The sequence below is a fragment of the Thamnophis sirtalis genome, unplaced genomic scaffold (genome assembly GCF_051295495.1).
Source record: "Thamnophis sirtalis isolate CommonGarterSnake01/CBP01778 unplaced genomic scaffold, rThaSir2_p1.2 scaffold_3, whole genome shotgun sequence".
NCBI lineage: Eukaryota > Metazoa > Chordata > Lepidosauria > Squamata > Natricidae > Thamnophis > Thamnophis sirtalis.
In genome coordinates this window covers 72020228-72044526 of record NW_028261383.1, presented here as the reverse complement: position 1 = coordinate 72044526, position 24299 = coordinate 72020228, and the positions used below count along the sequence as shown (strand labels likewise).

General features: G+C 36.7%; 1 protein-coding gene across 11 annotated transcripts in view; it reads left to right on the top strand.

The window, feature by feature from the left end:
* ATP2B2 (ATPase plasma membrane Ca2+ transporting 2) overlaps positions 1-24299 on the top strand; it is a 134372-nt gene that overhangs the window by 30715 nt on the left and 79358 nt on the right. For all 11 annotated transcript variants that reach the window (XR_015695906.1, XM_087709128.1, XM_087709120.1 and 8 more), the window contains exons 2-4: positions 7944-8141; positions 20180-20437; positions 22677-22802. Coding sequence is in view for 10 of the 11 variants with exons in the window: in XM_087709128.1 (XP_087565254.1) it covers positions 7944-8141; positions 20180-20437; positions 22677-22802 (582 nt within the window). In the remaining variant the exon portion in view is untranslated. The remainder of the gene's footprint in view (positions 1-7943; positions 8142-20179; positions 20438-22676; positions 22803-24299) is intronic.

The window sequence follows — 24299 nt, the reverse complement described above, 5'->3', positions numbered from 1 at the left end:
TGCAGTACAATGTTAGTGGTTGTCTTTGTAGTGCTAGGAACATCTTTTTCCATCATGATCATTGCAACCTTAAGTGGAGTATTGATATTAAAAACTGCATGTTACTCTTCCATAAGGTGGTGTTTCCCCTAACAACATTGAGGGCATTTTATTTCCTTATTTGAATTATTGTATATAGCTACTCATTTCAGATCTGTGACTCTAGGTTACACAACGTGATATTGCCTAAGGTATGTCTGCCTGTTGTAAAACAAGAACAGTTACAACTGAAGAAAATCAATAAAATATGAATCTCAGTATAAGTTTAAGCATTTCTTGTGAATTGCCTTACCTACCTGTTCTTTTTTTAAATCTTATTCATTAAACCATGTTTAAGCAGATCATGATTGACTCATTGTGCTTTCTGCACTGAATTGCTCAATGATCTCCTTGGTTTTAAATGAAGTGATTGTGGAAGGTTAGAGTCTCCACAACTTTCCACAACTATATAGAGCTGAGGTGGCGCAGTGGTTAGAGTGCAGTACTGCAGCCACTTCAGCTGACTGTTACCAGCAGTTCAGCGATTCAAATCTCACCGGCTCAAGGCTGACTCAGCCTTCCATCCTGCCGAGGTGGGTAAAATGAGGACCCAGACTGTGGGGGCAATACGCTGACTCTGTAAACCACTTAGGGCTGAAAGCCCTATGAAGCGGTATATAAGTCTAAGTGCTATTGCTATTGCTATATTTCGCGGTTTTTAGTGTTCACATTCATGAACTGGATGAGCGACATAGGCATCTTACTGTCCTAGATAATGTAGCCAACTCTTAGTTTCATAAAGCTAATAGTGACTATATAATGGTTTTAATGTTTGTAAGCCACCCAGAGATGCCTCTAGACAAGATTGAATGATACAAAAATCAAGCAATCAAGCAAGCAAACATATAGAAAAGGAAGAAAGAAATAGATATGTAGAGATGGTTCCCTGAGGATGAGCACAACTCCAAAAGCTCAGAAGGCTAAACTTCTGGTCCTGGTGATCAACTCTGATTATATCCTGCAATAGATATACATGTTGCTGCTCATCTGCTTGTCACCAATAAATACAGATATCGTGGTGAGAAGAAAAAGTGAATAGCGGAAGGCCCTCATAAGGAGGGTTTTCTTATCTCTGAAGTACAGGACTTTCCTTTGAGGGTTGTGTACAATAAGCAGAATCTGGTACTGTTTGTCTTTTGCTGTGCCCTGCAATTTGATTGATATACAATGAAACAAAACCAATCTTCTTCCTTGGAACATCTCAGCAATATTCTCCAAGGGAAATTCGGTAAAAGAAACAAAATGGAATAATAGAGGGTTGGGTATTTTGGAAAGATGCACAAAAATAGAGAAAATCTAGTAAATGTGAAAAAGTACTGCAACACTTTTTTTTAAAAAAAAATAGGGATCTTAAAATACTTTTGTGTTAACATTTTCCTAATGTTAGCTTGGAAAATTAGGGACTTTTGGAGTAAAAAGGTTATTGAACATGTATTTCTATTTTTGTTACAACATGAATGAGGCTCTCCCTGGCATGTGAAGAGTTCCCTGAGTGATTAATTCTGGGTTACTTTGTTTATTTTATGACAGCTAATTGAGTGCTAGAATGTGTGAGTCATATCTGCAAAGAGCTTTCTCAAGGACAAGTCAAGGACTGAGAGGATGCTGATGTATAAAGGCAGTGGAGGTATTTAGTAGTTTCAGTGTGAAAGAGTTCTGCTTTGGAAAACAAGAAGATTGATATAGGAACTGAAATGAGCTTTGTCTATTCTGCTTTCAAAGGTGTTTAGTGTGATATTGTCCACAGATTGGTTTGGAATGTACATCGTACTGGCTGTCACAGGGCTTCACCAGAGCTGTCAATCTGGTGAGATTTGTTACTAATGGCAGGCAATTTCTCTCACTCTCTCTCCCTCCCCTTTCCCCCCAAGGGTTCTCTGCCACCTTTTATGTTGTTCCTGAATGTTTTCCAACCATTTTTAAACAGATTTCCAAGAGCCACTAGATAATAGAGAGAGGAATTGGCAAAAATTGCATTTTTCTGTACTACTAATCCCTTTTATAAAATCCCTTTTATAAATATTTACACACACATACACACACACACACACACACACGTAGATTTTCACAGGTGTAGGTATGCTGGTCTTGTTGTATTCGGGTCTTTTCCCGATTGAGATTGTCTTGGTAACGCTCACTTGCCGAAACGTTGCCAAGCCAATCTCAATCTTACATGGGAAAAGACCTGAATTACAACAAGACCAACAAGACCATTTATATTTATATTTATATTTATATGTGTGTGTGTGTGTGCGCGCGCACACACACACACAAACTTCAATATAGAAATTATAAAATATAGACATACTATAAAGCTTATATGGTTAATTTAGTTTTTGAATTGAAGTTCCCATATCTCCTCTTGATTCCTAAACAGGGGAAAGCCCCAAATATTCCAATGGTAAATACATGCAATGGGAAATGAATATTGTATTATCTACGTGCAAATAGAAATTGTTTAAGACACCTTGCTTGATATGTGTGTATGAGATACAGTGCTTCTTGCAGCTATTAGTAGAACTGGATAACTGAAGCATAGCATACCAGTTGTGAGATTTAATTAAAATATAGAGATACTATAAATTCCTTATAGTGGAGATTAAGTATGCAGCCCTCCACACTTACATATGTATTATATTTCTAATAAATATTGTCACAGTTTTGTGTGGCTCAATGGTGCACAAAAATTTCAAATCTATAGAGACTATAAAATTCAATCCAGTGGAAGGAGCAGTTTATAAAGCAATTTGTCTATGAATATATAGCTTCTTTTGGAATTACTAGGAAATAACTTTACAACGTTTATCCTAGAGAATGTCTATCTATGTGGTCATTAAAAGTTGACATCAACATCACATAATAAAAAAGTGTGTTTATAAGATTCTCTAAATAATTCTAAAAGAATTACTGGTCTCTTCATTGTGAGGTCAAGCAAAGCCAAGCTCAGAAAACTCTACTGATTCTTCCATGACACTTTGTCAATAAATGAATAATGGTAGTTCAAGTTAAGAGTCTCCATTACTCTGTCCTTTCTTTTAGGGATGTTAATGAACAAAATGCTTCATTATACCTCCCTTTTTTACATCTCATAAATATTTTGTTATTAAAACTCAATGGAAAGAGAAAATTAAGACACATGAAGAAGAAATAAGAAGAGAGGACATAAACGAATGGTAGGGAATCTATCAAATATTGAACAAAATGTATTAGAAAGGTGGAAAAAGATTGTCTAGATGTAACCACTATTATGTGGCAGATCTCCGAAGAAAGATGACTGAGTTGGATAGATGGTTGTTTCTGCCTTGTTGTCTTGACAAATTTCCAAATAATAGGATAATAACACATTTTAAAACTTGTTTATTCAAACCTTAATTTCATCATATTCAATTGAGCTTTCCTTTTAGTAAGCACATTTAGAATTACACTAAAGCCAAACCAGGCTTTGTGCCAGATCCTTTGATTTAAGTAGTTCTGGATCTTAACCACATGGAATTATGACAACCAGGTAGTATTAATTAAAAGATTTATGAGCTTGAAGAAAGCTTGAAGATATTAGTATCAATAAACTGTGTCTCAACTACTTTTCAGTCAATCTTTATTGATGTCAGTTTTTGTTTTTATTTCTTTTTTTGAAATATTTTTTTTATTTTAATTGAACAAAAACACAAAAAAGAATCATCCTTCATTACATCTTGTAGAAAGCGTGTCGATTGGTTACAGATAACTTTTGTGCATTTCTTCCACAGTCATTACTTATAATTCATATTAGATTATATACTTTAAGTCAAAAGTCTTTGTATATCTTACTATCAATGTACCACAATTCTCATTTGACTAAAGTTATTTGAACATGCTTTTACCTCAAATCATTCATACTTAAAGGCACAACCACATAATGGCATTCATTAGCTATTTCAAAAAATCCTTCAATAACATTTCACCTTTATAGCATCTTTTAAGTAAAAGTCAATTAATAAAGTTTCTAAGCCTTTCCCCCCTTTTTTTCCAACTCACAGACTAAAATTTATATCCAAGTTACTTTAGCCAATACCATAGCATGTATATATTGTTAAAAAATGTCCATTAACATTTCCTTGTTGTTATTATAATTGGTTAAAAATCATTTACTATTTATGCCCCGTCTCCTCTCATCAGGGCCCCCACTGTTTTTGTTTTTGTTTCTAAAGGAGGCCAATTGTGTGGTGGGATTCAAAATCTTTTACTACCGGTTCTGTGGGCATGGCTTTGTGGGCTTGGCTCGGCGGGCATGGCTTGGTGGGTGTGACAGGGGAAGGATACTGTAAAATTCCCAATCCCTCCCGATCAGCTGGGACTCAGGAGGCAAAGAATAGATGGGGGTGGGGCCAGTCAGAGGTGGTATTTACTGGTTCTATGAACTACTCAAAATTTCCACTACTGGTTCTCCAGAACTGGTCAGAACCTGCTGAATACAACTTCTGATGTATTCATATTGCAAAATAATATTACCAGTTATCATCATCTCTGTTTGCTGAGTACTGCTGTTAAACTGCACATCTCTGCCAGATCATTTTCTATTCATTATTTAATTATCTAGTGTGGCAATCTGAGATGTCTGTTTTAGGTGGCTTACCTTGCCTTATTTTTTTGCACACTAAGCAGCAGTCATTTACCATATTTGATGTTTTTAAGAAACATGGTGGGGGGATCACTGTGGTATACATAAAGATAGTACCAGAGATCGGTGCTTGTAGCATGCATTCTTTTTGGACAGGAAGCTTTATAGTTCTCAAGTATCTGGGGATACATGGATGATTGCACTGGGTTGCCCTAGAATAAACTTTAATTGACTTTCCACTTAAACATGTCCAAATACATTGCAATATAAAAATTATGTTTGTTACTCCATTTTATTTAGTTGCTTATTCACAGCTTTTTACTATGTGCCTGTGAAATTTTTTTTCAGCACTATCTCTACAAAGTTAATTTGGAAGTATCATGAATATTTTGTGCAATAGATACAGTAGCATCTATGAACTCTGTTTTCATTGCAGTGGTTCTAACTTAATGTTGATTTTTGTACAAATCTTTTGGAAAAATTGTTTCTGAATGCGTGGAAATGTTACGAAGCATTTCTTGTCAAACTATTAAAGAAGATGCATATTTTTCTAACTCCTACTGCAAACTATTCAGAGGTGTACAAGCACAAATATTTCCCTTTGCTGGGAAAATAATACCAAATGATGTCTTTTGAAGGACAGCCACATTTCTAATTGATACTGCAATTGGAAGAGATCCATAAACATGAACAAACGTGAACATTGGACACTATCTAATAAAATGAAATTCAGTGGGGAAAAGAGTAAGGTTCTACATTTAGGCAACCAAAACGAAATGCACAGGTACAGTATAGTGGTACCTTGCTCAACAGTAGTAACTGTGAAAGGGATCTTGGAGTCCTAGTGGACAACCATTTAAATATGAGGCAGCAGTGTGCAGCAGCTGCCAAAAAAGCCAACACAGTTCTAGGCTGCATAAACAGAGGGATAGAATCAAGATCATGTGAAGTGTTAATACCACTTTATAATGCCTTGGTAAGGCCACACTTGGAATACTGCATTCAGTTTTGGTCACCACAATGTAAAAAAGATGTGGAGACTCTAGAAAGAGTGCAGAGAAGAGCAACAAAGATAATTAGGGGACTGGAGACTAAAACACGTGAAGAAAGGTTGCAGGAACTGGGTATAGAAAGAAGGACTAGGGGAGACATGATAGCAGTATTCCAATATCTCAGGGGTTGCCACAAAGAAGAGGGAGTCAAACTATTTTCAAAGGCACCTGAACAAGAAGCAATGGGTGGAAAGTAATCAAGGAGAGAAGCAACTTAGAACTGAGGAGAAATTTCCTGACAGTTAGAACAATTAATAAGTGGAACAGCTTGCCTCCAGAAGTTGTGAATGCCCCAACACTGGAAGTCTTTAAGAAGATGTTGGATAGCCATTTGTCTGAAATGATATAGGGTTTCCTGCCTAGGCAGGGGGTTGGACTAGAAGACCTCCAAGGTCCTTTCCAACTCTGCTATTGTATTGTAACATCACTTACAAATCACTTTCTTAAAGTTCTTTAAAGAAGTTGTGATTACCAGCAGCTGCCCTGTATTTTCCATTTTAGAGATGCTCACACACAGAATATATCCCCTGAAATCATTTTGTTTATCTTACTCAAATATATATATCTGCAACTGTTTATAATAATGTTTCCTTGTAGGATCAACATTTTATCTCCTGATTGGTTTTTTAATGCACTGTGCAATAAACTATGCAGTAGCCAGAGGAAATGACACAGCAATTAATTATATTGAGAGATTTTGAGTTTGGACTGACTTGAACATTAGGATGAAATATAACTACTTTAAGACAGCTGAATTTCAATTTCTCTTTTAGTCTTGACATGAATGGGCTTGCATATTTCCTGGCATATTTGTAAATAGAATAGAAGTTACATATTTCTAGATATAGCATAAAAACCTTAATACATTGGATATTACATATTGCATTTCTGTTATAGAAATGCTCACTACACATCAGGGTGGCTTTGCATCTATTTATGACTAATAGAAAACAATTGTTTCAAAAGACAGATTTTTTTCAGTCTACCTTTCTGCTTTTCTCTCTCAAAGCAATCCCTTATTATTTGAGGAAAGTTCTGGAATAGTATAGAGTAAGGCTCTGAAGACTGATTTAGTTGGCAGAATGGGAAAAAGGAAAAAAAAACATCTTGTTGAAGCAGAAGCATTTTATTGATTTGATTGATTGATTTATTATATTTCTATGCCGCCCTTTTCCCCGGAGGGGACTCAGGGCGGCTTACAATCCAAGTCAAGAGGGAGGGGTACAAATAAGGGAAGAAAAAAGCACGAAACAAAACAGTACCACAATTTAAAAGCACACAGCAATCATACCATTCGAGAGGGGACAAAAGCTCATTAGCCCCAGGCCTGTCGGAACAGCCAGGTTTTAAGGGCTTTGCGGAAGGCCTGGAGGGTGGTGAGGGTTCGAGTCTCCATGGAGAGCTCGTTCCAGAGGGCCGGAGCAGCCACAGAGAAGGCCCTCCTCCAGGTGGTCGCCAATCGGCATTGGCCAGTGGATGGAATTCGGAGGAGGCCTAATCTGTGGGATCTAATCAGTCTATTGGAGGTAATTGGCAGCAGGCGGTCTCTCAAGTACCCAGGTCCAATACCATGAAGGGCTTTATAAGTGACGACTAGCGCCTTGAAGCGTATCCGAAGACCAATAGGCAGCCAGTGCAGCTCGTGGAGGATAGGTGTAACGTGGGTGTACCGAGGTGCACCCACAATCACTCGCGCGGCTGCATTCTGGACAAGCTGAAGTCTCCGAATGCTCTTCAAGGGCTGCCCCATGTAGAGCACGTTGCAGTAGTTGCAGTATTATCAATAAATGCAACCTATAATACTTTTCTTAGCTATAAAACCGTATACAGGAAATCCTGAACATATTTTTATCTATCACTTCTCTAATATAGTTGAAATTTTGTAAATTTATTTGCTAAATTAATCTCTTGTTTTGCTTCCACTTTTTGACATATTGTATAAACACAAGTTAGATTGTTTGACTGTGCTTCTTTACGATTCTCTTTGCCTAACGGAAAAGCTAGAGAAGAAATGTCTTTCTCAAATTGCGTTTGCAAATCCACAGAAGTCTCTGTGATACATTAGCTGAGAATGAGTTTGCCAAAAAAAAATATATATAAAATTGGAAATCTAATGAGCTATACATGATAAAAGCAAAAATGGTTGTATTTTAAACTGTAGTCAAAAAAATATTAACAGACTTGTCACTCACTATTAATGTTTCCTTGATCTGTAGGATTACCTGGCACTACTGCTGACCTAGATAAAAGAAGGCTAATTTTTGGGAAAAACTTTATACCTCCAAAGAAGCCAAAAACTTTCATACAGTTAGTCTGGGAAGCATTACAGGATGTGACTCTCATCATTTTGGAAATCGCAGCCATTATATCTCTTGGACTCTCATTTTATCATCCACCTGGAGAAGGAAATGAAGGTAAAACTTGTTTCTTCATTATTTATCTAATAAATATTATTTCCTTGGTTCCATAGCAGCAGGTTCTCTGTTTTTAATATCCAATTTTCTCCCTATTTCTTAGAGGTTTAATTTGATATGACTTAGATTAGTATATGTAGCTAAAATAGTTCCTCAATTTTGTATCCCTTAATTTCACATTGCATGGGGAAAATATAGATTTGAACATAATGTTGCCACCTCTGATCCGAACATCAAGAGATGCAACCGATGATGTGTATTGTGGCTGGTAGTGACTTATCAGTTAGCTCAGGAATAAAAGAAAAAAATATCATATAACTTGATTTTTGTCTACCAAGTTCTTTTTTTTGAAGCAGCTGTTGTAGGTATCAATATGCAGCAATAGATAAAAACTGCTTACACATTATGAGTGAAACTTACAGAGCATTGATGCAGAATTGTCACCAATCTGCCTGACTGCTAGCAGATTCCAAGTCACACGCTAAGTAACCATTGATATTGACAGGGATTTTGGATCTATAACACAGGTGTCAAATTTGATCGTGTCATGTGACATCACGTGACGTATTATGACATTTTTTTGCTTTTCCGGAGTTGGGGTGGCCATGTCTTGTACATGATGCATCCAGCCCGTGGGATGCATCAGTGGGATGATCAGGGATGATCAGTGGAGATCAAAGAATATATATTTATTCAATCCAAAGTTTTGAAATGGATGTGTGCCCACAAAGAACTGTTCCTTGTCTCCCTTTTTATAAGGTTTTGTACTTTAGAGATTTTGCCAGTAATTATCAATGAATGGAATGTGTTAATGCAAACACACATTTCCCTATCTTAGAATGAAAATAGATGCAATTGAGCAAATGTTTCTTTATCTAGAGCAGTGTGTGTGTGTGTGTGTGTGTGTGCGCGCGCGCGCACGTGTCAAATTAGATTTCTTTGAGGGCCAGATCAGTATAGTAGTTGTCCTCTGTGGGCTGGCCAGGTGGGGAAGATGGGCAGATGGCAGGTGGGATAGACGCCTCCTGCAGCACCCTGCTGGTCAAAATGGGCTGAGTAGGGCGCATGTGCTCTCCCACGTCCTATTTTTGCTAGCAGAGGCACCGCAGGCTGGTCCTTTAATATTTCCAGGCTGGCCCCGCGGGCCAGATCTAAGCACCCTGCAGACCCGATCCGTCCTGTGGGCCTTGAGTTTGACACCACTAATTTAAAGCAGGAACAGATACGTTCTAGCAAATGCATAAGATATATGTCACCTTTTACCTGGGCTTTACTATGTGATGTCTATTTTTTTCAAACGGAGAAACTATTTATTACTACTTACTGTATACAATATTTCTTTAAATTCAAACTTATGGCAAACATGAAAGAAAAAGATTCTTCATCAGGAATCTCAGGAACTATAGTGATGACTGACAAATGCAGTTTGTCACAAAATGAAAAATTATCTCAATTTTTAAAAATCAAAAGAACTTAACATGACTTTCAGGCTTCCATTGCACATTACAGAATCATAAAGGTACCAATTAGATCAGTGGTGGGTTTCTGCCGGTTCGCACCAGATCAGGAGAACCAGATGGTGAAATGGACCCGGAAGTAACTTCCGGAATGCCTGCCCCGGCCCTGCGCTCCATGCTCACCCCCGCCCACTGGAGAGGTTCAGCGGCACAATCCACCAGACAGCAGAGGCAAGCTCAGGAGTTTTCTCCTGGATTCCCTCTGTCTTGCCTCCTCCGATCTCCCAAAGTTCTTTCCCCAGCGTGTGATAGCTTTCTACTGGATTCCCCTCTGTCTTGCCTCCACTGATCTCCCAAAGTTCTTTCCCCAATGTGTGATAGCTTTCTACTGGATTCCTCTCTGTGTTACCTTCTCCGATCTCCCTAATTTCGGCCCTTAATCCTCCGGTTGTCTATTTTTGGGAGGTTTCCCCCCTCTCCCCCTTTCATAGGAGTTCCAAAAGTTTTTTGCTACATGGCTTGGGGGTGGTGGGCATGTGACTGAGTGTGCATGAGTGATGTCAAGTTGGCCATATCTGCCCAGTCACATGACTGCCAAGCCATGCCCACAAAATAGACCACACCCACAGAATAGGTTCTAAAAAAATTTGAAACCTACCACTGATTTAGATGTTGATCCAACCCTTTGATTAGTGCAGAAATACACTACCATTGCCTCTTTCAATAATTGGTTCTGTTATCAAGCTATTTTGACCCACTTTTTCTCTTTCCTAAAAGGATTGGCCCTGTTAAATCACACATACTTGGTCCTCTCTTGAGACTTATTCGTTCTTTGTGAGTATCCCTTACAAGTCTTTCCCCCAGATTCCTGCCTACAGAGTTCAAATTTCAAAAGCAACATCTGTGCGTCTCTCTATTTCTGCTTTTATGCTACTTGGGTACATGTCTGTAACTTCTAATTGGCTATTCTTCAGTGTAATTCTTAAATCATGCCCTGAATCAGTAAAGGTTTTGTGAAATGCCACAAAGCTATGCAACTCCCTTCTGATTTAAGGACATCCCTCCTAGATAACAGTACATCACAGAAGTGAGTACACCCCTCACATTTTGTAAATATTTAAGTATATCTTTCGATGTGACAACACTGAAGTAATGACACTTGGCTACAATATAAAGTAGTGAGTATACAGCTTGTATAATAGTGTAAATGTTCTGTACCCTCAAAATAACACAACATTACATTGTGTTGCGTTATTTTGAAGGGACAGCATATTTACACTGTTATACAAGCTGTATTCTCACTACTTTACATTGTAGCCAAGTGTCATTACTTCAGTGTTGTCACATGGAAAGATATACTTGAATATTTACAAAATATGAGGGTGTGTACTCACTTCTGTGATATACGTGTACGTAACAGAACAAAACCAGGACCTGGTGTTTGCATGTGATATCTACCTTGTGTTTGCATGTGACAGAACTATGGTGCTGTTTAGAAAGGAAAGGATCAGGATCTTTTCAAGTTTCTTTGAGGTAAATGTAGCATTGTTTCCTGAGCAGGTCATCCTGGCCTCTGTTGTGCTTGGCAAGTTCTGTAATGTGTTTTAACCATGAAAAGGTAACTCAACATTTGTGGCATTGTTTTTGTAAGCCAGGTTACAAGAGGAACTTGTGCTTATTACTAGAATAACACCACATCTCTACCAATGCATTTTAAATGCATTTTAATTTAATGCCAGTAAATTTGATAAATAAATAAAAAATGAATACATAAATTTGTCAGATGTTAATATTTTGGCTACTAAGCTCCTACTGGGACTTTCTAAAAGAAAAAGGTTAAGACGTGTAAGAGAATTAAGCACATCTGTAAATAATCATTTGTAGTGTTCCTTTTAGATTGATAGACAGCATTGTGTACTTTACTGAAAAGGTTTTACTAATTGATAGATTGTTGTATGTACGATCATGGTTTTATATCTATTTCTATATCTATATCTATATCATATCTATATCTATATCTATATCTAAATCTAAATCTAAATCAATCTATCTATCTATCTATCTATCTATCTATCTATCTATCTATCTATCTATCTATCTATCTATCTATCTATCTATCTATCTATCTATACACACACATATACATATAAATACATACATATATGATTATTATATATAATCCATTATCACATATATAAATTGTTTATAGTAGTACAAAATATATTTTGGAAAGGAAAGCTACATTAATAAGGCAATCATGTATTAAAATGGGCATATTAAGATAACCCCATGCCAAGTTATATATTCAAGGACCAGGAAGAAAAATGCAAGAGTGGCGAAATAAGTAAAACTTAAATAAATACAGCATTATACTTGCAAGATTCATTTAGAAATCAATTTCAGTGGGATTTTGAGTAAACATTTTGGCCTCATTATTTTAACACTGGCAATGAATGCTTCAGCTGATACTGAGAACATATTTTCTTCAGGATCTTCCTCCATTTCCACATCATATATAATAATGGACATGGTGACTAGATTTATATTTTATTACTAAAATGTAGCAGTTACTATTAAGTTTAGGGAAGTTTTATCATTGAATCTGAAATTAAAGAAAAAGGAGTCACGTAATTTGTTAACAGCAACAGTCCCATATTTTGCAGGACCCTGGATTTGCAAATCTACTGGTCTCCTATTTTTAAGACTCAAATTATAAAGTAAGAATGCTTTGAATATTAGTTATGAAAACATTTTGGTTGGGTTCCATCAACCTGAACAGTTTTGCTCTCATGATGGAGCATGATGTCTGTTTCCTATTACTGTAGAAAATATTTTAAAAGTGTGACAGTTCATGTTCTGGGAAATGTGGAAAAATAACACTTAGCACTTTAGAACTTTAGTGCTTTTTCCACACTCATTAATAAATTATTCCACTCAAAATATTTTAAAGCATTTCCTCATGAATATTTGGTTTGATTTTGACAACATATTTTCAGAATGCTTATAATGGGAAAAATACATTGCACTAAAAATGTTTGTATTGTTTTCCATTGAAACTCAAGCATTTTATAAGTAATATTTCCACTTTGCCTATTCCAAGTTGAAATTAACAAAAAATGTCTAAAAATGGGAAAAAATAAATAAAGTAGTTATGCTTAGTAAGCTAATATATTTACTGAGAAGTAACTTCTATTGCATTCAGTTGGGCTGAATAGATCCAAGATTGAAGGCTAAATATTTTGTGCTTAATCTGAAAGAACTGTGCTTGCAAATATAATAATGCAATCTTATGCATCCCTGCATAAGAAATCAATCCTACTTTATTAAATGAATATCCTATGGGAATAAACCACTTACATAGGAATAAATGAATTTGATTGGGTTTCCTTCTTAGTAGATGCTTGTGGAATGACATTTTAAACAATCTATAGGATCAATCTTTTAAAAGCGTACATTTAAAAGTGTAAAAAAGTAAAATAAAATACTTTTGCAGATATATCTAGCTAAAATAGCTAGCTTGATTTATATACATGAAAAAGATCTCCTCCACACTCTGTGAAATTTATAAAGTGAATTGTCTGAATGGGATTATTATGCGACAAAAAGAACAGTTAACACTGGATGAAGCCATAGGTGGGAAAATGAAATGTTTCACCAAAACGAGGACAGCCACAAGATTGGCACATTAAAATATGAAAGCATGTAGAACCTCATAAATGCACACTGCATTCAGATGTGCATTTGATCAGTCACTGACCATCTGTCATTCTATTCCACTGTCATATTCAACGCTTCTGATATTCTGTATGCCTCTCTTCCTTGTATCTGTCTGAAAGTCTGTCTATTTATTGCAGGTAGGCATTTATTTAAGATATTTCCCCGCCCTCCATCCCCAACAAGATTTTTATTTTTTTGCACTCATCTGGTTGTTAGCATTCTGTCTGAAAATTGTTCAGGCCATTTGGAGATTTACCTGGGCCCTCTGGATCATCTGAATAGTGTAAATAGGTGTGAAATCTTTTTGGAATTGCTGAAATTGTGTTGTAAACAGTATAGTCAACCTGTTTATTGTGTTATAAACAGCATTGTAAATCTGTTTACTGCATTGTAAGCAGCACTATAATCTGTTTATAATGGAGTCCTTTCATCAATTCCAAAAGATTTCATACCCATTTGCACTACTCAGGTGACCCTAAGGGCACAGATAAATCTGAAAGTGGCCACTTTCAGAAAGAATGTTACAGACTAGATGATGGCAAGGAATATAAATCTTCCCATTACCCACCATTCAGTCAGAACTGGGGAAGCTTCTTGGATAAGAAACAAAATGAATTCAAGGAAAAACAAAGAAAGTCCAGTTGCCTCTTGAAAAAGCTTCTTTGAGACTGGAAAGGATAAACCTTAATTTTATACTCTTTTTTTTAATCTGGCTTGGAGTACATAGCATTTTACATTTAAAACAATGTAAAACATGCTTTGAAATATGATTCATAATAAATGTTCAGATATTGAGCACAGCTTTTCTGTTCTTAATTAGAAGTACATGAAAAAAGTGATGCTGTTTTAATGGGTAGGTTCATTAAACTTAATTTACATATTTTTGCAGGTTCCTATGGAAGAATGAAAAAGAACCTCCTTTACAAAAGGCAGAGAGGAATTAGGCTAGTGCTTATGTGAGATCTGAAGCACTTCTTCTGAAACATTTTTGAAGTGCACATAGCCATAACAGATAGCAAATATGTTGTAATGGGTAGATCAGAGGCAACTTATTTATACTGTATCCATTTAGCAGCCATTAAAGTGCCATTGAACGGCACTCTGTACACATGGATATTTCAGTTAGAAATCCAGTGTTACTTAGTGAAAAATTTCAGAAGTCCTGTAGGCTGAGAAATATATGTTATTTTCTTGTTAACATCAATTTCAAATTGTAATTTACAACATAATGCATTTCAGTCCAGCTTTTTTTCCCTTGCAAATAAAACATTAGTCCAGCATTTTTCAGTTCCCATATTGGTGCCTGAATTAATGTCAATAAAATTTTGAAAAAAGAATTGCAGTAGTTATTTTAATAATGTGAGTCCTCCCACCCATCTGCAGATGGCCCAGTAAGCCTTAGTCATTATGTGCAAAAAACATGTGTTTCCTTGTTCTACTGAATCTTCATATATCAGTTAAAGACCGCATTATATATTAATGACTGTCCCCATGGGTATTAATGCAAAGACTTTTGGATCAACATAAACATCAACTTCTGAAACAAAAGCATAAGTATTAACTTTGGGATGAGGTAGGGTGGGAATCACATCATGTATCTTTGAAAGATAAATGTTGATCAACTTAATCAATTGATTGTACTATCAACATATTAAAGTCAGATCAGGGGTGGGTTTCAACCGGTTCGCGGCAGTCCCTGCGAACCTGGAAGTAAGTAACTTCCGGGAACGGCAAAGGACCCACCCGCCTGCCCAAACTCCTTACCCGGTTTTGATGAGTTCTGCGCTTCCACGCATGCGCAGGACGCATACAGCGCCTGCGCGATCCTCCAGGAGCAGCTGGAGCATCGCACAGACGCTAGTACGCATGCGTGCACCACGCGCGTGCATGAGGACGCCACCGGCCCCGTTCCAACCGAACCGGTTGGAACGGGGCGAGAAACCCACCGCTGAGTCATATATATTAATAAACGTAGAAGGATATAATTTATCCCAATACATTGTTGAAGTCATGCTATTTTAATTGTAAATATGACAGACCATCCTGAAACAGTTGATTATGTAGATCAGTGATAGTCAACCTGGTCCCTACCGCCCACGAGTGGGTGTTCTAGCTTTCATGGTGGGCGGTAGGAGTTTGCTGTAACTCTGCTTTATAAATTTTATAAAATAAAGTTACTTCCCTACTTTATAAATCACTATTACTGTGGAACCGGTGGGCAGTTAGAAAATTTTACTACTAACAGAGATACAAAAATGGGTGGTAGGTATAAAAAGGTTGACTATCCCTGATGTGTATCCTGAAATAATTAAGATTTTCAAACAAAATCGTATACCGTATCTTTGCAGTATGAATTTCTCTTGGCATGATATCCAATGGTTAATAGAAAAATGAAGTGGTGCGAATGATGATGATAAGTATAAATCATGTCCTCCTTCTATCTCAGTTTTTAACTGGTTGAGGGGTGCAGATATTCTACTTGAAATCATCTGCTTAATGTGACCCCTGTGTTTTTATTATGGAAGAAAGGAAATTATTAGATACCTGCCCATTTTCTTACCTGTAATCCAATATACAGTATATGCAGGAATGTTTCCCACAACATTCAATGGGCGTTACTTTTACGTCGATGTTGCACTATGAATTTCTTGTTCAAGTTCAGAAACCTGTTGACTGCTGAAGTCTGAAACCTGGATTATTTTTATGCAGCTCATGATAATGAAGAATAGTTGGTTTCTGGTCACTGTGCAAATTGGAGAAGTAGTGCCTCCACAATGATATAGCTATTTCTGTGGAATATATCCAATAAAGAAGGCCAGCAGTTTACTGACCTTCCTTTGAGCCCAGCTGAGTGGGAGTTGAGCTGGATTTCCATTCAGTTCTTAACTGTGCTGAAGGGGAAAATTAGTAGAAGGGTCACCTTGATTCTCCCTCTTCACTGAGTGTCTGCCTTTGATGCTGCGACTGCTACTGCTCAGATATCGCAGCAGTCCCACAAACTGCATTGAACCCCAGAACGTTTGAAGTGAGGGACTTTAATGATATTCTGTGCCTTTCCTCATGGATGTGGATGTGGGTTCTTTTGTCAAGCTAGAATAATGGAAGTATGATATTTAAGAGCATTTCTGCAATAGCATTTTACCATTCTTTTTTAAGGTTATGGAATTCAAATTTTAATGGCTTAGTTTAACTGTTTTCTTGAGTGAGAACTAATACATCAAGTGGTGTAAGAATGTGTTGAAAGGTCAGTATTCTTTCCTACATATTTTCCTTTGTAATCTCTGAGCCAAACATGATACTAGGAAACTAGAAGATTGAGCACTGTTGTTTGTTGGCATGCCTCAGCATCTTTGCTCGTATAATCATGTAATTTGCAATAACCGAATTGGTCATTTAACGAGAAAAATGCAAAACTAAATACTAAATGCTAAATACTAAATAGAATAGTAAGTTTATATAATGCACTGATGTTGATAAGGAAGCTTATATCTGTATTGGAAAACTATTCAGTATATTTCAGATATCATTTTCTATACATTTTTATTTATTTGGTCTTTCTGGATTTCAGAGCTATGATAAAGCTTTCTGATTTGCCCCAGAGCATATAAAGGACCATTAGTGTCATCAGTTTCCCCACACAGACCACCCAATTATTTAATTACAAATGAGAAGTTAGTTACTGGTGGAGCACAGGTAGTGGTCAGGGGTGGGTTTCATTTTTTTTTACTATCTATTCTGTGGCGGGGCCTATTTTGTGGGCATGGCTTAGTGGTCATGTGACTGGGTGGGCATGGCCAACTTGATGTCACTCACCAGGAGATTGAGTAAAATGTGGTGAAGCTCATTTAACAACTCTCTTGCTTAGCAACCAAAATTTTGAGCTCAATTGTCAAGGACTATCTCTGCCTTCTTCTGAATGGCAGCCTTGTCCTAGTAAACTCCTTCTTTCTGGCAATTTTCCTCTCTGTTAGAGGCACCAAAATAATCCAGACAGTGTAAGGTTTCCTGCTGCAGCAGAAGATTGGACTAGATGACCTCTGATTCGCCTTCTAAATTGTTGTGTTGTCTTTCTTTCTTTCTTTCTTTCTTTCTTTCTTTCTTTCTTTCTTTCTTTCTTTCTTTCTTTCTTTCTTTCCCATATTGCACAAACCCCAAAACTTCAAAAACATAGAACCATATAAGAATCCTACCTTTTATCCAGTTTGCTGTTCAGTTGACCCAGAAACAAACTGAATGTCACTTTGCAAACTTCCTTTTGAGCAGTTTTTCAAATTAAATCAGGTTGCAATTTAAAGTTTGCAGCATTAAGACTTGAGGACTTCAACTCCCAGAATTCCACAGCCAGGCATGTTCAGTTCCGATTTAAAGCAATAGCATTTTTTTCTACTTTGCTGTATCCCGGTTAAAAAGTGAGATTCCTTTTTTCTTTTTCTTTTTTTCTTTGTCCCTTCCCTTCTTTCCTCCCTCTCCCCCCACTCTCTCTTTTAGTTTTTAAACCTCTTTTTCCTTGCCTAAACCGGCAGGGAAAAAGAGCTTAAAAAAAAAAAAAGCTTCTGACGGAGATTTGGGGGTGTGGCCAAGCCACCATTACTACCAGTCCGGTCCGGTACGCCAGATTTTCACTACCTCTTCTGGTGTACCTGACAGGACCGGAAGGAACCCACCTCTGTTACTGGTGGTCAGTACCTCCAAGGTACTGCCATAACATTACATCAGTTTCCTACACAGCAGAAATTATGAAGCTCTGTAGACTGAACATACTGCAAGTGTCAGAGGATGCTCAAAAGGAACCCCCCTTCTTCAGCGTCTGTGAATTCAAATACTGTTTTGTAAGATTCTATGCTTATAGAAATTAAATGTGTATCTGGGGACACTGAAGGGAAAGCAGATAAAAGCAGTATTTCCAGTCAGAGGCAAACAGGGTTATTATAGCCTAAGGTGACAAATACATTTTGATAGATGCATAAGGAAGACAAGACTTAATGGAAAAGTAAAACATAGGCAAAGGCAGATAATATTAATGAACAGTCTCATAGGCATGCGTGTGTACACACACACACATATGCACATTTACTTCCTCCCTCCCTCCCTCACATAAAGAGAAAGAGAATATATTTAAAATCTTGTAAATGCCTTATCTCAAAAGATTTTTCTTCTCTTTCTTATCGAATTTTGTGTTGTTTTTATTTTCTTTCTATTTTTTTCAAATATTTTTTAAATATACTATATGTGTGTGTTATTATAGTATTTTTATTGCTTGGGATACTGCACCTGTTGCCTGAAATGTTTACTGATGTCCACTGTAGGGAGAGCCAAGGGATCGTAGCAAGCGTAATCATTTGGTGTTGGGAAGATAGGTGCATCACTCCTCATATTACCCCTACCTTTAATCAAACAGTCTCCCTGAATTATAGTTTGGCCAAGAATTTTACAACATACAATAGGCACAGACTTGGAAGAAGACTTGAAAAAATAGTAAGAGCAATTGGTGCTTGAATAGAATCAGAATTGCATAAGTAGTTCCTTTGCATTTAAAAGTAATTTGAGGTCAGCAGTTAAGTACAAAGCGTGTCTTTGAATTCTATGTAATACAATCCACCTTTTGAATCCAAATTCTTACTGCAGAAGAATTTGCATATATTGGTATAAAATAAAATATTATTTTACATGTATATGTAATGCTTTTTGAAAGAACTAAAACATAATATATGGGTGGGATTGGAGCCTCAGTAAAATCAACCCTGGTTGGAACACTTGTTGGATTTTGCCCTCTCTGTCCTATCTTGGATACCATCACCAAAGTAGAGTCATCAGGTTTAGTTCTCATTTCCTCCATTCCTGGCCAATCTGTGGATATGAGTCAGTAGCATTGAGAATTAGGGTATTGATTATTCATAGCTTCTTCCGTTCAATGCCAGGGAATACTCTTTGATCTGTTCCTTACTTGTGTCTCCTGATGTCAGACCTCCAACTTTAATATATAAGGATACTTTTTCAACAGTTGCTGGAATAAAGTATCCAAGGTTCTCTATCTCTGAAGCCCAGCCTCTCTGAAGCCCAGCCTCTTGGACAGCAAAATTTCAGATAGTGTATTATTTTGATATCTTTGAGCAGTGTTGACTCCTGACAATGGCCTGGAGTAGTCCTTGCAGTTTTCTTGGCAAGATTTTCAGAAATGATTTGCCCTTGCCTTCTTCCTAGGGCTGAGAGACAATGACTAGTGCCTGAAGTGGGTTTGTGCCTAAAATGCAGTGGTGGGATTCAATATTTTTTACTACTGGGAGTGGGAGTGGTTTGGTGAGTGTGGCTTGGTGGGCATGGCAGGGGAAAGATACTGTAAAATCTCCATTCCCTCTTCACTCCAGTGGAAGGTTACTGCAAAATCCCCATTTTTTTCCCAATCAGCTAGGACTCGGTAGGCAGAGAATAGATAGGGTGGAGCCAGTCAGAGGTGGCATTTACTGGTTCTCTAAACTACTCAAAATTTCCACTACCGGTTCTCCAGAACTGGTCAGGACCTGCTGAATACCACTCTGCTAAAGTGGCACTAGAACCTACGGTCTAATTTTTAGGCTAACTACACCAAACTGACTCTCAAACACTACTGTGTTACATATTAGAATGTATATGATGAAATCTAATAATTAGATTTATTTAATAATCCATTTGCAGAAATGTAACTGTTCTTTCTTAGTTTCTCTAAAATGCTATCTTAGATCCCATAGTGTTAACTGTGTGACATTATATTATCAGAATCTGCAATATTAAAAATTAAAATTCTACAGTTTTTATAATTTTCATAATTTTCAGATGATGTTTTCATAATTTTCAAGTAATGTCTTATTTTTGGCTGTTGTTCTCCAGCGTGTGCCACCGCTGCAGGAGGAGGTGAAGATGAAGGTGAGGCAGAAGCTGGTTGGATTGAAGGGGCTGCCATTCTGCTCTCGGTTATATGTGTGGTGCTGGTTACAGCCTTTAATGACTGGAGCAAAGAGAAGCAGTTCCGTGGACTTCAGAGTCGTATTGAACAAGAACAAAAGTTTACCGTAGTCCGAGGTGGACATGTAATTCAGATTCCTGTAGCAGAGATTGTAGTTGGTGACATTGCACAAGTCAAATATGGTATGTTTTTTTGTATACTTTCTAGAAAGTTTATGTCTGAATTCCTAGGAATTTTTTATAACCTATTAAATAGTAGCAAGAAAATAGTTGCTAATAAACTTAAGGCCGATTCCTTATAATACACAGCAAAAATGTAATATAACATACAATCAATTATTTAAAAAAATGTTAAATTTGTTTTTCAATTTTAAGGAGTAACATAATATTATATTTAGTGATCAAAGAACTAGCTCAAGTTGATAGATAAAATCACTGGTTGGTACCATGTAATTGAGGAGCAATAATGGTATTGGGAAATCAGTTAGTGAAAATCAACTGAAGAATAATTTGAGGAAGAATAGATAGGGATGCACCCCAAAATATTAAGAGGTGCTTAATGAAGACAAAAAAGAGCAATATTTCTTCATACCTTGAAATGTTGTGGTTGCAGCATGGATGGAATAGCATCCATCCTTAATAAAGAAATTGAGTATATTTCTGATAATAATAATAAACATCCCAATGTCAAGAACACCATTTCTATCTATCTCAGTGAAAAAAAAATGGCATGCTTAATCTTTTCTATATATTTGGATTGGCTTGCTGTAACATGAGCCCAATATTATTTTTATCCATGACATGAACCAAAATTCAGCTTTGGTCCAGCACATAGTCAGTGGAATTGTACTGTTAAGATGAGAACACATTGCAACCTGATATTTTAATTGCTTAATTGCTTATTAAGGAAATTTGAAGTGACATTTTAAAGAGAAAGTCAGGCAGGCAAGTTGGGAAAAACAACCTAAAACATATGGAGCAATTATAGTGGCTGTAGTTTACAAAAGACATATCTAAATATTGTATTTCTAGCTCTGCTTGTATCAATTTATAATTTGAAATATCAAGTTTAGTTTACAAAAGTTATATCTATATATCTTTATCTCTATAGCGATAGCATTTTTTTGTACAATTGTCCTGTTTCATATTAATTAGGAATTGTTCTCATTAAGGAAAGAGCTCAGACATTCTAAAAAGAACAATATGAAATCATGCAAATCTATGTACGTGTTTCAACTTTGGTGAAATCTGTCTCCTTTTCTAACACTACATTAGGAACATTGGAGCCATTTGGATATAATCTTTAAAAATATGGATTAAGCTCTTTTTAGTAGAGCCAAAGAGCTTTAAGGATCCAACTGTGCACCAAACAATAATTGTAGTTGTTCTTTGGGTTAATAAAGCTTCAGTACTGCTCAGATATGCTTAGAAATTACTGCTTTTTGTGCATTTTGGATAACATAATTTTTGCATGCACTGCATTTAGAAAAACAATGGAACACCATGCCTAAGATTTTGAAAAATTTCTCTGCTGTATAATCTGGCTTTTTAACCTCCTTGTATGCACTCCATGTTGCTTTGCAAAAATTGGGATCTTAGTTTTTGAATAATTGATTTTTTTGTACTTCCACAGAACAGTAATTGGCTAAGGTACTCAAGGTTTGCTTAAGTCCAATTGAAGTTTGTGACAAAAGCACTACATTTTCTATACAGAGTAGGATTGGAATATTGGCTAATTTCAGATGCTGATGTGGTAATTTAGTTAGTTTGACCAAAAGAAAGTTAATATACAATTAAACAAGGGGACTAAAAGCACTCCTTTCTTATACCTGCTTGGCTTGGGTTTTCTTTAGTGTAAAGGCTGCAAGAATATTTTATTTTAGAATTGTCATAAAGGTTATGCGTACATAACAGTAGCTGTCTGTCTACAGAAGTATTTTTAAGTTTATCACACAAGCTTCTTCTGAAGATAAGACAAATGCACATCATTAGTCAGTGAAAGCCTGTTTGGATTATATGGATATTTTCATACAGATGTTGCAGTATGATGCCATGGTGAAGGATAGAGCGATCAGTTCTAAAAATCTGCTTGCCATATGCTAAAATATGCTCTAGATTGATCCAGTCAAACAATATACTGTATATGTGGATATTTAGCATAGACATTACTTCTGATGGGCTGATAATTAGCAACAAGAGAGAAAAAGAGAGAGAGAGAGAGAGAGAGAGAGAGCGCAATAATCGATTCACCAGGTGGCAGTACTCTGATAAACTTACTAAAGGTTCATCTATTTTTATTTGGATTGCAGTGATTTGAAGATTCATACATTAATTATGGAAATCTGGAGTAAGGAAGTTTCATACATTGCAAAATAAATACACCTTTTCAAATTAGATTTTCTCTTTATGATTTTACTGATAGGTGACCTACTACCTACTGATGGAGTTTTTATTCAAGGAAACGATCTTAAAATTGATGAAAGCTCTTTAACTGGAGAGTCAGATCAAGTCCGCAAATCCGTTGACAAAGATCCAATGCTGCTTTCAGGTATGTTTTGTGCATTAAATAAACCTTTGATAACCCTTTCTCCTTCTTGTTCATTATCTATGTATTCTTCATTCAGAAAATATATATGAATGTAAATAGTTTTCTACTAATTACTGAACTGGATTAAAACTTTTAAAATCCTGTATTGGACATCTTACATTATGCTCAACCTGGATGATGATATCACTCCAGCAGTATATTTCATATTTCCATTGTGGATATGGGAGGCACAGAAATCTTTAAAGGTAGATTTGAAGACCCTATCAAGCAACAGGACTGGGAATATGCAAGTACTCACATGTTCAATAATATTCTTTACTTTTTCACTTACTTGTTTACTTGGCTTATAGCTTGTTTGAGTTTTGAGACTTGAGCAGTTACCAATTCCGGTTTGCAGCAATAAGAATTAAATAAAGTGATAGATGTAAAGCAACAATAAATGGATAGACAGACCTGCTGTAAGATGAAACAACCTTGGCTTCCCTACACTCTATGAAGAAGAAAGGAAAGAAGATGCTTCTCTGACAAAAAAAAAACAGTCACAAAAAACTTACAAGATTCTACCCAGTATCGTGTGCACTTATTTGTACATATGTTAGGTTCCACCACAAAACCGCGGTCGACTAAAGCGCGCTCCACGAAACCGCATACCTGACGTCATCACAGCGCGACGAAAAAAGCACGCTGTGAGCGGTAAAGCTAAAATTAACACGTAAACCTAAACCTAACCCCCGAAACCTAACCCTAAACCTAACCCTAAACCTAACCCTAAACCTAACCCTAAACCTAACCCTTAACCTAACCCTAAACCTAAACCTAAACCTAACCCTTAACCTAACCCTAAACCTACCGCTAACCCTAACCCTAAACCTAACCCTTAACCTAACCCTACACCTAACCCTAACCCTAACCCTAACCCTTAACCTAACGCTAAACCTAACGCTAACCCTTAACCTAACCCTAAACCTAACCCTAACGCTTAACCTAACCCTAACCCTAACCCTAACCCTTAACCTAACCCTAAACCTAAACCTAACCCTTACCTTAACGTGAATCGGCTTGCTTTAAAAGCGCTTTTTAAAGCGCCCTTTTTTCTCCGCAGTCGTATTTGTCGCACTGCTGATGACGTCAGGTACGCGCTTTAATCGGGCGCGCTTTAGTGGACTGCGGTTTTGTCGTGCCACGCATATGTTAAAGTTTGAATTGAGCAATTATTTTTTTTCAATTTCCATATATACTTTAAAAAATAAAACAACTGAAAAAACTACATTCAAGACTCAGCTCATCAAACAGTCCTTCCTTATTAGCCACCCCTTGACGTCTATATGAGATGAAGTTATGGATAATCAGGAGAAATACTGGATTATTTAGTTTGCTTGGTCATGTTTTGGTTACAGATGCGTTTTCATTCTTGAGTGGTCTGGCCCAACTCTATTTCCTCCCCATAAAACCTATTATTCAGATTGTATAATTTTGTATATAAGGGTTTCCTAACAA